General features: G+C 44.1%; 1 protein-coding gene across 1 annotated transcript in view; it reads right to left on the bottom strand.

Moving 5' to 3' along the window:
* Positions 1–12,842, bottom strand: part of RAD51D (RAD51 paralog D) — a 48,820-nt gene that overhangs the window by 14,375 nt on the left and 21,603 nt on the right. Inside the window, exons 5-6 of the mRNA XM_040336900.1 lie at positions 512–593; positions 129–263 (exon numbers count right to left, since the gene is read on the bottom strand). Of these exons, the coding sequence (XP_040192834.1) occupies positions 129–263; positions 512–593 (217 nt within the window). The remainder of the gene's footprint in view (positions 1–128; positions 264–511; positions 594–12,842) is intronic.

The following is a 12,842-nucleotide window of genomic DNA, read 5'->3' as shown; positions in this document are numbered from 1 at the left end:
AACTTGGCTCCTATAATATGCTGGAAGCTAGTAGTTGTTGCGTGGTGTGCACTCATGGGGCATGCCTAGGCCTTCATTAAATATCATCCAACCAAGTTTTTTTGGGCGCAAAGCCACTACTTACGTACCTGTTCATCCTCCTGTTCTGTCCTGGATTGTATCAACTGCAGGAGACGAGAGCCAGTCAGGCCTCCTGTGGTGTCTATATAACAAACTCTCTGCTTTATGCTGCTAGCCACATTTACAGCGATGCTTTGACATATCTAAAACAAAGCAAATTTCGGAAATGAGGTTCCCTATAGCAAATCGTAAACAGCTCTTTAAGAGATGCAAATTCGGTACAAAGTAACATTTACACTGAAACAAACTATGCCAACAATAATAAGGTCAACATAAATAACACCATTTGTAACAATAATAGAATAATAAAAGCATTGCCATCTATCCATATTTACAAGACCTAGTCATTCTAAATGACTAATTTACACCAGATAGGTTACATCGTTCAAACCTGTGTTTTGCCACATCCAGATATTCCTGCAATCTCTGTGACTTCTCCAGTGTATAAACCTGAATCCAACAGGAGGTCCAGTCTAGAAGCAAAGATAGAATAATAAAAAAAATAGTATTACTGTACAAATCAAAAAATTTACTCTTGGTAATGACCATTCAGTGCTGTTAGAAATTTTACCAAGCATTTAAAAAAAGGAAGAAGGTTTTGCTTTTCTTTGGAAGAGACATACAGTACTATATTTTTCTAATGCAATATAAAGCTTTTAATTTTCCGGTCCTCAAGATTCTTTAAAGTGTACACCAAGCTGGCAGGTCAGCACACATTCTCAGCATGGCTTGGTATCGGTAAATAATGAATGCACAGGAGATACATTGCTGGCCAATCAAGAGAACAAAAAAGGTGCCGAACCCAAGAGAGGACCTAGAGAAAATGCCAAATTAGGGAGTTTACAGACATCGCATCAATGGAGGGGAGGTAAGGAGTTCAGTGCCACTCTCAGTAAAGGAGGGTTACTGTGTTAGGAGTAAAGGGTAAGGCCGTGTACACACGGCCGGTCCAAACCGATGAGAATGGTCCGACGGACCGTTTTCATCGGTTCACCGCTGAAGTGGCCAGATGGACTGATGTGCGTACACACCATCAGTTCAAAATCCGATCGGGTCAGAACGCGGTGACGTAAAACACACGACGTGCTGAAAAAAAATAAAGTTCAATGCTTCTAAGCATGCGTCGACTTGATTCTGAGCAAATAAATCAGGATGAATAAGGAAAATGATGAGCGCAAAAATAAATGAAATGGTGCAAATAACACATCAAAATGTGAATGATAAAGTGATAATTACGATAGTAAATACGATCCTCATATAGAGGAACTGACACAAAACACACAAATCACCACTGAGCTAGTGGCAGCTGGAGTGTGCAATCAAGAGTGATAATGAGAAGTGTCCAAAATAATGGTGGACAATCAATTGGAATAAAATGAAAATATAATGTCCCAAATAGCAACAATGAAGTGATTCCTATGTGAAATCTAGAAGCGATGGACTATATCCCGTACAGAGTGATGACAATGTCCACACGGCAGGTGGGCTCACAATGCGCTTACCTCCCCCATATGGGTAACCAGCTTAGAGATCCTCAGATGGAATGCCTGCAATCTGCTCTCTTCTTCCGATGGATGATTGTAGTGCATGAGAACTCTCTCCAGAGACGTGTCCTTCCCACTGTGTGCGGTTCCTAGGCTTCACAAAGATGGCCGCTCCGTATCCATACGATTGCCAGGAGTTTTAAAAGAAAAGAAAAGCTCCCATAGTGAAGAATTTCCCATACGGGATTTATTGTACTTCAATCGATATATAAAAAGTAGTTCAAACATGGAAAATAAAAATTGCAGCAACGTAAAGTGACAAGCAGACGATATAGCAAACGAGATGCCGCGTCACTTCCGGTTACGTCTAGATGTGCCTTACGCGTTACGTCACGACACGTGACTTCATCAGAGGCATCAGCAACGTGAAGTGACAAGCAGACGATATAGCAAACGACATGCCGCGTCACTTCCGGTTACGTCTAGATGTGCCTTACGCGCTACGTCACGACACGTGACTTCATCAGAGGCATCAGCCTCTGATGAAGTCACGTGTCGTGACGTAACGCGTAAGGCACATCTAGACGTAACCGGAAGTGACGCGGCATCTCGTTTGCTATATCGTCTGCTTGTCACTTCACGTTGCTGCAATTTTTATTTTCCATGTTTGAACTACTTTTTATATATCGATTGAAGTACAATAAATCCCGTTTGGGAAATTCTTCACTATGGGAGCTTTTCTTTTCTTTTAAAACTCCTGGCAATCGTATTGGATACGGAGCGACCATCTTTGTGAAGCTTAGGAACCGCACACAGTGGGAAGGACACGTCTCTGGAGAGAGTTCTCATGCACTACAATCATCCATCGGAAGAAGAGAGCAGATTGCAGGCATTCCATCTGAGGATCTCTAAGCTGGTTACCCATATGGGGGAGGTAAGCGCATTGTGAGCCCACCTGCCGTGTGGACATTGTCATCACTCTGTACGGGATATAGTCCATCGCTTCTAGATTTCACATAGGAATCACTTCATTGTTGCTATTTGGGACATTATATTTTCATTTTATTCCAATTGATTATCCACCATTATTTTGGACACTTCTCATTATCACTCTTGATTGCACACTCCAGCTGCCACTAGCTCAGTGGTGATTTGTGTGTTTTGTGTCAGTTCCTCTATATGAGGATCGTATTTACTATCGTAATTATCACTTTATCATTCACATTTTGATGTGTTATTTGCATCATTTCATTTATTTTTGCGCTCATCATTTTCCTTATTCATCCTGATTTATTTGTTGTTAGTACAATTTAGATTTGAGCTGCATTAATTTACATTATATATTTTGTTTGCATATTTTCTCACCCTCACTTCGTTAGTATTGGCTAGCGCTTTAGTCACCCCTTCTTTTGTTGATTCTGAGCATGCGTGGGTTTTGAACCGATGCTTTTGTGTTCTAACCATCGGTTTGGACCGATCGGTCAGCGGTCCATCGGTTTGATTTTAAAGCAAATTCTATCATTTTTGTCCAAAGGACAACAGACCGATGGGCCGTACACACGGTCGGTTTGGACCGATGAAACTGGACTTCAGGCCGTTTTCATCAGTTTGGACCGACCGTGTGTACGCGGCCTTAGGGTCAGGGATAGGGTTGCACCGATACCACTTTTCTAAGACCGAGTACAAGTACCAAAACTTACACCACCCCCCCCCCCCCCCCAATTACCGATACTTTTTTTTTAATGTCATGTGACAGTGGCACTGATATGCAGCACTAATGACATGTCAGTAGTTTTTTTTACTTTCAAAGTATTTTTATTTTCATAGTATATAGAATACAATTTTATACAATTTTTTATTGTTCCAAAGTCACATAAATAATAAATCCTGGACAATAACAAAATTAATTGAATTAGTGCTGAGTAGCTTAAATATGCATAGATAAAAGAAGTTAGGAGGGTAAAATAATCCTATTAAGTCCTACCGAGAAAGCAACCAGCTTAGGGGGAGACACCAAGGAGCAGAGGTATTCTCAATCCACTGGCACCCCTAAAGGGAACACTCTGTGGGGGCTGCAAGTTTAGAGGGGGTCGAGTAACACCTGGTAAGAACCTTAACATTAGCTTCCACCAGGGAAATATTAACGATTCCTCTGAAGGATTTAGAGCAGGCTCTATGCCAGGTCTCCAGATCCCAGCTGCATTGGAGATCTTTCTCCCACGCTTCCATGTAAGAAGATTTTGCTGTAGGGTGAGTGAGGGAGGAATAAATCACAGAGATGCCTCCTTTTTGCTCCAAGGCTTGTTCGCACAATATCTCAAATTTTGTGAATGGGATTGGAAGCGGTTTTCCCTTCCAAATTTGATGAAGACATTTTGAAATAGTATCATAGCGATTTCTCTCAGAGTCTGGGAGTTTCAATTTTTTAACGCAATAGTCAAGGGTCAATGGCTTCCCAGATCTAAAGAAGTGTCCTATACGGTATAGTCCCTTGTCCCCCCACCAATGAAATGTTTTTCTATCTAAGCCTGGAGGGAAGTCGGGATTATTAAATAGGTGTGTTAGAGGTCGTACGGCTGAAATGAGGGAAGGGTGCTTTCTGAGGCTATCCCAAAGTGTACAGGATTTGGACAGGGGGGGGGGGGGCTAATATGGGTGGCCTTCTTTTTGGTGGGCACCCCAATAGACAATCTAGAGCAGAGGTGGGCAAACTACGGCCCGTGGGCCGTATACGGCCCGGCGGACCTTTTAATCCGGCCCCCGGGCGGATCGCTAGAAATCTGAATTTGAAGTCTGAATTTGCAGCCGAAAGAATTGCGGGTGTTAGCCGCACCTCTTTCCCGCCCCCCCGCTGGTGCAGCCGAAGAAACCCGTGGGTGTTAGCCGCGCCTCCTTTCCCGCCCCCCGCTGATTCACCTGAAGAAGCCATTGGAGCTGGCCACGCTTCCTTTCCCGCCCCCCGCTGACGGCATTCCCAGCCGCCCGTCACCACTTGGAGTGAGTGTCCCCGAATTAAAAAAAGTCCCCCAATTCCCGCCAAGTAATGACCCGGTCCCGACTCCTCACCTCACACTGTGCACACTGCACAGGCTGCTGTAGGAGACCCGAGACCGCCGAGGACTGCAGGCAGCAAAACACTGACAGGACAGAGATTATCATCATCATCATCATCATCAGGTACTTGCTTGTGGGGATGCTGGTAGCAATTGATGGCACACTGGCAGCAATTGATGGCACACTGGTGGCACACTGGCAGCAATTGATGGCACACTGGCAGCAATTGATGGCACACTGGCAGCAATTGATGGCACACTGGCAGCAATTGATGGCACACTGGCAGCAATTGATGGCACACTGGTGGCACACTGGCAGCCATTGATGGCACACTGGCAGCAATTGATGGCACACTGGCAGCAATTGATGGCACACTGGTGGCACACTGACAGCAATTAATGGCACACTGGCAGCAATTGATGGCACACTGGCAGCAATTGATGGCACACTGGTTTATGTATGTCTTAGTGATTGATTAACATCACAACTTCATTGATTTGAAATTGATACCCTTATTTTTTGTATGATTTTTGCTTTTGCTCATCACTGCCACACACATGCAGCCATGCATTGCACATGTGTGGCAGTAATGAGCAAAACTAAAAATCATACAAAAAAAAAAAGCTATCAATGAAGTTGTGATGTGAATCAATCACTAAGACAATAAGACATACATAAACCATAAAAGGTTTGATCTCCGCATGTCACTCAGCTACGAGTAAGCATCACACGATGTGAAACATGTCAGCCATCCTTTTCCTTTTGTTCACTTCTTTTTGACTGCAACATTGTTGGTTGTTTTTTGTTTTTTGGATTTCACTTGCTGAATAAAGATATCGTTTTAAGGAGTGCGGCAGTCCAGGACCTCTTTTCATCCAATGCACCCTTTTGGCTTGGTGGGACGGAAGCAAAGCCAGGGGATCAGCAGTTTTCTGAGCGGTATTATTTGTCACCCCTTTAATGTTAGGATTGTGACAAATGGCTATTGCCAAGGTCTCTATAGCAATGGCGAATATGAGAGGGGAAAGCGGACATCCCTGCCTCGTACCCCGGGCTATGTTTAACGGTTTAGAATAGTGTCCTTGAAGACAAATTAATGCCTACGAGTACAGAAATTGTAGAAGACCTATAAAGCATCCTCCAAAGCCCCAACGCTCTATAAGAGCAAATATGTATGGCCAAGAAACTGTGTCAAAGGCCTTCTGTAGGTCTAACGATAAAAGAAGCCCCTCCTGCCTCGCTCCTCCCCCCCCCAACCGGATTGCAGAATGAAGACTAAATCAATTGCTCGTCTTATTTGATCTGGGCCTTGTCTACTCGGGATGAAGCCCACTTGGTCTTTGTGTATGTAGTTATTGATAAAAGGACGATAAACTGTTGGCCAGTATTTTTGTCATTATCCTTATATCATTATTGATAAGAGATATTGGGCGGTAATTGCTGAGTGTCTAAAGGGGCACCCTGAGTTTTAGTATTAAAGAATTTAGTCAGGTATGGTGCTAGGGTTTCCGAAAAGGCTTTATAATAGGGGATGGATAATCCATCCGGTCCAGGTGCCGACCCATTTTTCTTTAAGGTTTTTAATGACCTCCTGAACCTCAATTGTGAAGGGTGTTTCTAATAAATCTTTGTGTGCATAATGTATGGTTGGGATAGGAAGCTTGTCTAGGTATTTAAATATGGAATCTTTGTCAGATTGGAGAGGTGAGCTATAAAGTCGGGAGTGAAAATCCTGGAAAGCATCCAAGATTTTTACTGGATTAGCTGTGGGGGGTTGGCCTGCTATTCTGATCTTAGGTGGAACATGGGTTTTGATTCGGGGGGAGAGTTTAGAGGCGAGTAATGGCCCTATTTTGTTTGTGTGTAAGTAAAGTCTATTACTGCTCCATCGTATTGCTTTTTCGGCTTGTGTAGTATGGGCAAGGTTGAGGTCCAGTCTAGATTTATCTAAAAGAGCAATAGAAGTTGAGGAACGATCCCGTTTGTGACTAGGCCCGAATGAAGGCCTTGTGTGCCACCCAAAGGGTTTTCTGATGAGGTGTCCCCCGTGTCATTGAAAGAAAAATATTCTTTAAGTGCTGTATTGATTTTCTCTACTGTATTTGGATTAGAGAGGATGGATTCATTAAGTTTCCAATGTCCCTGTTTCCTACCCACCATACCCGAGTGTATAGCAACTATGACCACTGAGTGATCTGATAGTGATGTGTCTTTAATGTAAGCGCTGTGTATTGAAGGTAACTGATATGAGGGTAACAAAATATGTTCGATTCTCGCATAGGTATTATGGGGATGTGAATAATGTGTAAAGTCACGTTTATATGGGTTTAGTTCCCTCCAGGCATTAGTCAAATTATGCGCAGAAATAATTCTAGCAACTTCATGGCTTTCGTTGGTTGGGCCAGTCAATTGATCCTTTATGGGTTTGGATTTATCCAGAGCCTGATCAAATGCCACGTTCAAATCTCCCCCAAGTATAATCGTGCACGCAAGCATGGGGTTTAATGTTTCCATCATAGTCTTAAAAAAGGCTGCTTGACCTCTATTAGGGGCATAATATGACACTATAGAGTAAATTTGTCCTCCTATGGAACCCTGTAATAACAGGATTCTTCCTTCAGGATCAACATACTCCAAGGTCTTTTCAAATTTACACTTTTTTGAGAACATTCTAGCTACCTCTTGTTTTATTTTCAGCGCTAGCTAGAAAAAATTGGGGGAAGTAAGGATGTAAAAAATTGGGACTATAGCTTAATGGAAAATGGGTCTCTTGGAGTAGAAGAATATCTATTTTGAGAGATTTATGGTAATCTAGAATTTTCCTTCTCTTAACTGGGGAGTTTAATCCTTGTACATTGTAGGTTGCTATTTTAAGAAGGGTCTGTGGGTTATCAGCCATGGGGATCATTAATGGTGTACCTGCAAACTAAGTCCTCACTCACCCCTGATAATCTTCTTACCAGGAACGTTTCAATGTCCTCACTCAACAAGTGGATATGGTGGATGGTGTCCATAGTAAACCTGGGACTGTGGATCTTTGTAACAGATTGTACGAATAGACACGTATCAATGGGAAGGAGAATAGAGCAGGGGAAGAAAAGCGGGGAGAAAAAGAAGAAAAGAATAAAGTCTCCGAACATGTAAAACCTGGCCCCGAGGAGGGAGACACCCCCCGAAACCTGAGACAAAACAATAGAGGTCCGACCTACATGGTCAGACAACCTAGTCTGCAGAGGCCCGCAGGTCTCCAAGGAGCAGGTGGGTGTACATGTGGACCACCCCCGTACAGGGCGCCTGAATAAGTAATAATTTGCAAAAATAACACGGCAAGATAACTTCAAGTAACAATACAGGGTCACAGTCCATAAAGAATAGAGACTTTCCATAGGATCATGGGCATCCACCGCAACTATACATTAATGAAGTATATAAATGTAAAGTCAAACTAGGTAATAAGAAATCCATGAGCTTATCAACCGCTGTAAAACAGGCAGAAGGAGAAAAAAAAAAGGAAAAAAAAATAAAAACAACCGAGGAGGGAGTAAACCACTAAGAACTGTCACAGAAAAATCTATAAACGGAAACCAGATCCCACAGAGGGTTAAGGAGCAAGAGAGTTAAGCAAAAATCTTAAGTCAAGTAGGTCCGTTGTCTTTAATTTTCCTGGCCTTTTCTTTGTTCTGTAGGGGAGATAGTGGGCTTGTTGGGATAGGTCTTTTGGCCGAGCTGGTACTAGCTGTAGTGGTGTCCATTCGTGCTTCTTGCGAGATGAATTTGAGTTGCGTCAGCAATCTTTCCCCTTCCTGGAAGCTGTAAAATTAGTAAGATCTCCCTTTGTCAGTAAACTTGACAGCCAAAGGAAAGGCCCATCTATATTTTATTTCTTTTTGTGTTAGAACCTGTAAGAGTGGCTTCAGAGCCCTCCTGCGTTGGATCGTTGAAGGGGAGAGATCCGCAAACAGTTAAATAGGGTGGACAAGGCATAATATTTGGGGAGCAGAGCTGGCCTGTTTCATGACCTCTTCTTTCACAGAGTAAAAATGGGGCTTGGCGATAACATCTCTAGGTTTTCCATCTTTTCTGGGAGGTCCTAGAGCTCTGTGAGCTCTATCTAGTTCCAGACGGTTCTGGGGGGTGTTAGGAAGCAAGGTGCTGATCATTTCCTGGACTGCTGAAGTTATGTCCAAAACAGTTTCAGGTAGCCCTCTTATTCTAATGTTATACCTGCGGGACCTGTTCTCAAGTTCGTCAATTCTGGACATAGCAAGGTCTAGTTGTTCTTGAACTGTGTATAAGCGTTTCACATTTTGATTTGAAGCGGCCACTGTATATTCCAATTTTTGTTCTATATTGTCAATTCTTGTTCCAAGGTTCTGAAGGTCCGCTTTCAGGTCCCCTGTAATTTTAGCCGCTGTATTCGCAAGTCCCCTGTCAAGGAGTTCTGAGAATTTTTGAAATAGGTCCGTCATCAGAAAAGCTTGTTCCCTGGACAGAGCCTCTGAGGCCCCGTACACACGTCCGAGGAACTCGACGTGCCAAACACATCGAGTTCCTCGTCGAGTTCTGTGTTGAAGCCGCCGAGGATCTCGGCGGGCCAACTTTCCTCATTGAACAACGAGGAAATAGAGAACATGTTCTCTATTTGGCCTCGTCGGCTTCCTCGCTGAAAAGTGTACACACGACCGAGTTTCTCGGCAGAATCCAGCTCCGATCGAGTTTCTGGCTGAATTCTGCAGAGAAACTCGGTCGTGTGTACGGGGCCTCAGGGGATTGAGCCAGTCTGAGCGTCAAAATTAAGCCCTGAGGGAATAAGGGCAAGGTCAGATAGTATGTGACCAGAAAGGGGTTCATTGTATGTTTGAGAGGTAATGAGTACCTGTGGGTGGCCAGTCTGATGTTCTGAGGTAAATGATACTGGTTCTGTGGAGAATACTTGCACTTGCTCTGTGAGGCAGATGGCACTGGAGGCTGTGTTCTGCTTAGCAGTGGCCATCCTTAATTTCCAGTCAGAAGCTACAGGCTAAAATTCGGGTCTGGGGTCCCTTTAAAATAAACTTCAAGTATTGGGGGGTATTCCCGGGATCTGGGCTCAGACAGCTATCCACGGAGCTCTGTGCATGCGCACTCCAGTAGTTTTTTTTGTATCATTTAATAAATATATATATATATATATATATATATATATATATATATATATATATATATATATATATATATATATATATATATATTACACACACACATATATACACACACACACACACACACACACACACACACACACATATACATATACATATATATATTTTTTTACAATGCTTTCTTTTTTCTTTTTTAGGGGGGGGGGGGGGTTGGTACAGGGAAAGGGACTAAGGACACAGCTTTCCTTTTTCATTTCTCTGCAGCCGCAGCTGCACTGAAGATGAATCGACAAAAGACAAAAGCTGATATTCATTCATAAACTGAAACATTGTAAACAGTTTACAATGCTCAGTTAAGAATGGACAGTGTCGGTGATCGGGGCGGAGGAGGACACGCGGAACACAGATGGGGACCGGGGGGAGGACTCGTGGAGCACAGGAGGGGGACCCAGAGGAGGATGGGGACCGAAGGACGACACCGGAGAAAAAGGGAGGGAGGGAGGACAGTCAGAGGAAATTGGTGTAGCAGTGGGGACAGTTAAAAGCACCAATCCCCCGTATAGGCAGGACAGCAGACAGTCATAGGAGGGAGAAGGGGGAGACGTGGCTGTCAGCTGCTTTATTGAAAGGCTATATTGGGGGGGGGAATCAGTGCTTGCAACTGTCCCCACACTGATCACCTGTGAGGCTGACTCCCCCACCCCCCCCCCCCCCCCACACTTCACTGAGGATGCCTGGTCCGATACAACAGGTATTAGATCAAGCATTGGAACATTTGCAAGAGTACCGTTAATCGTGCAAATGCTTGGTATCGGCACCGAGACTAGTATCAGTGCAAACCTAGTAAGGGATGAGGGGGGGGGGGAGACAGGACTACATTTAAAGGCTAGGTAATACCTCCTAGGTTCTTAACGGAGAGACTCATGTGTAGTGTACTATATATATTATGTATGATAAGTCATATTGTTTTTTCCCTGTATGTTTTGTGAGCAATAAAAACTTTTCTGATTTAAAAAAAAAAAAAAGGCTAGGTAAAGACTGAAGAACCTCAGAAAGCTATGAGATAGTGTATGATAGGAGCTGCAAATCTTTCTTCCTTTGACACTAGGTGGTGCTGTGCATAAAGAAAGCATATACATGATCCATATTGACATGATAGCATCACGCAGTTGCTGCAGATTTGTTGGCTGCACATCCATGATGCAAATCTCCCGTTCCACCACATCCCAATGGTTCTCGAGTGGATTGCGATCTGATGACTGTGGGAGGCCATTGGAATACAGTGAACTCATTGTCATGTTCAGGAAACCAGTGGTGAGATGATTTGTGGTTTGTGACATGGTGCATTATCCTTCTGGAAGTAGCCATCAGAAGATGGGTACACTGTAGTCATAAACGAATTGACATAGTCAGCAATAATATTCAGGTAGGCTGTGGCATTTAAACAATGCTCAATTGGCACCAAGGGGCCCAAAGTGTGCCACGAAAATATCCCCCACACCATTACACCACCACCACCTGCCTGAACCGTTGATACAAGGCAGGATGGATCTATGCTTTCATGTTGTTTACGGAAAATTCTGACCTATCTTCTGAATGTCACAGCTGAAATCGAGACTCAGACCAGGCAACGTTTTTCCAATCATCTATTGTGCAATTTTGGTGAACCTGGGCGAATTGTAGCCTCAGTTTCCTGTTCTTAGCTGACAGGAGTGGCACCTGGTGTGGTTGTTGCTGCTGTAGCTCATCTGCTTCAAGGACTTGATGAGTTGTGCGTTCAGAGATGATATTCTGCATACCTTGGCTGTGGTTATTTGAGTTACTGTTACCCTTCTATCATATAAAACCAATCTGCCCATTCTCCTCTGACATCAACAAGGCATTTTCGTCCACACAACTGAGGCTCACTGGATGTTTTCTCTTTTTCAGACCATTCTCTGTAAACTCTAGAGATAGTTGTGTGTGAAAATCCCAGTAGATAGCAGTTTTTGAAATACTCAGACCAGCCTGTCTGGCACCAACAACCATGTCACGTTCAAAGTCACTTAAATCCCCTTTCTTCCCCACTCTGATGCTCGGTTGGAAATTCAGCATTTTGTCTTCACCACATCTACATGCCTAAATGCATTGAGTTGCTGTCATCTGATTATCATCTTGTGTTACCAAGCAATTGAACTGGTGTACCCAATTAAGTGGCTGGTGAGTGTATGCACTATATATATTATATATATATATATATATATATATATTAGGGCTGCGGAAATTAACGATTAATTGTTCGATTAATCGTTAATTTCTTTGATCGACTAAAATTATTTTGATCGACCACGATCCGCGGAGTGAGCTCCGCGGTCTCGCCCATAGGACAGACCGCGGCTTCGGCTTAGCTCCGGAAGCCGCGGCCATCTTGGTCCACCCGGCCTCAGCCGAGTAGCGGCGCGCTGACGTCATCCTCACCCGCCCCCGTGCTCGTATCATCTTCCTTTTCGCACGTGTCAGCTACTCTGTGGACGGGTCTGCCGCCTGATGTAGGTAAGAGAGGACAACCATCCATATTAAAGCATGGGGGCAGGTGTGTCTCTAAAAGCATGGGGGCAGGTGTGTCTCTAAAAGCATGGGGGCAGGTGTGTCTCTAAAAGCATGGGGGCAGGTGTGTCTCTAAAAGCATGGGGGCAGGTGTGTCTCTAAAAGCATGGGGGCAGGTGTGTCTCTAAAAGCATGGGGGCAGGTGTGTCTCTAAAAGCATGGGGGCAGGTGTGTCTCTAAAAGCATGGGGGCAGGTGTGTCTCTAAAAGCATGGGGGCAGGTGTGTCTCTAAAAGCATGGGGGCAGGTGTGTCTCTAAAAGCATGGGGGCAGGTGTGTCTCTAAAAGCATGGGGGCAGGTGTGTCTCTAAAAGCATGGGGGCAGGTGTGTCTCTAAAAGCATGGGGGCAGGTGTGTCTCTAAAAGCATGGGGGCAGGTGTGTCTCTAAAAGCATGGGGGCAGGTGTGTCTATAAAAGCATGGGGGCAGGTGTGTCTCTAAAAGCATGGGGGCAGGTG

This window comes from Rana temporaria, chromosome 2 (assembly GCF_905171775.1).
Source record: "Rana temporaria chromosome 2, aRanTem1.1, whole genome shotgun sequence".
In the NCBI taxonomy this organism is placed as follows: domain Eukaryota; kingdom Metazoa; phylum Chordata; class Amphibia; order Anura; family Ranidae; genus Rana; species Rana temporaria.
This window is presented reverse-complemented; position numbering and strand designations above follow the sequence as displayed.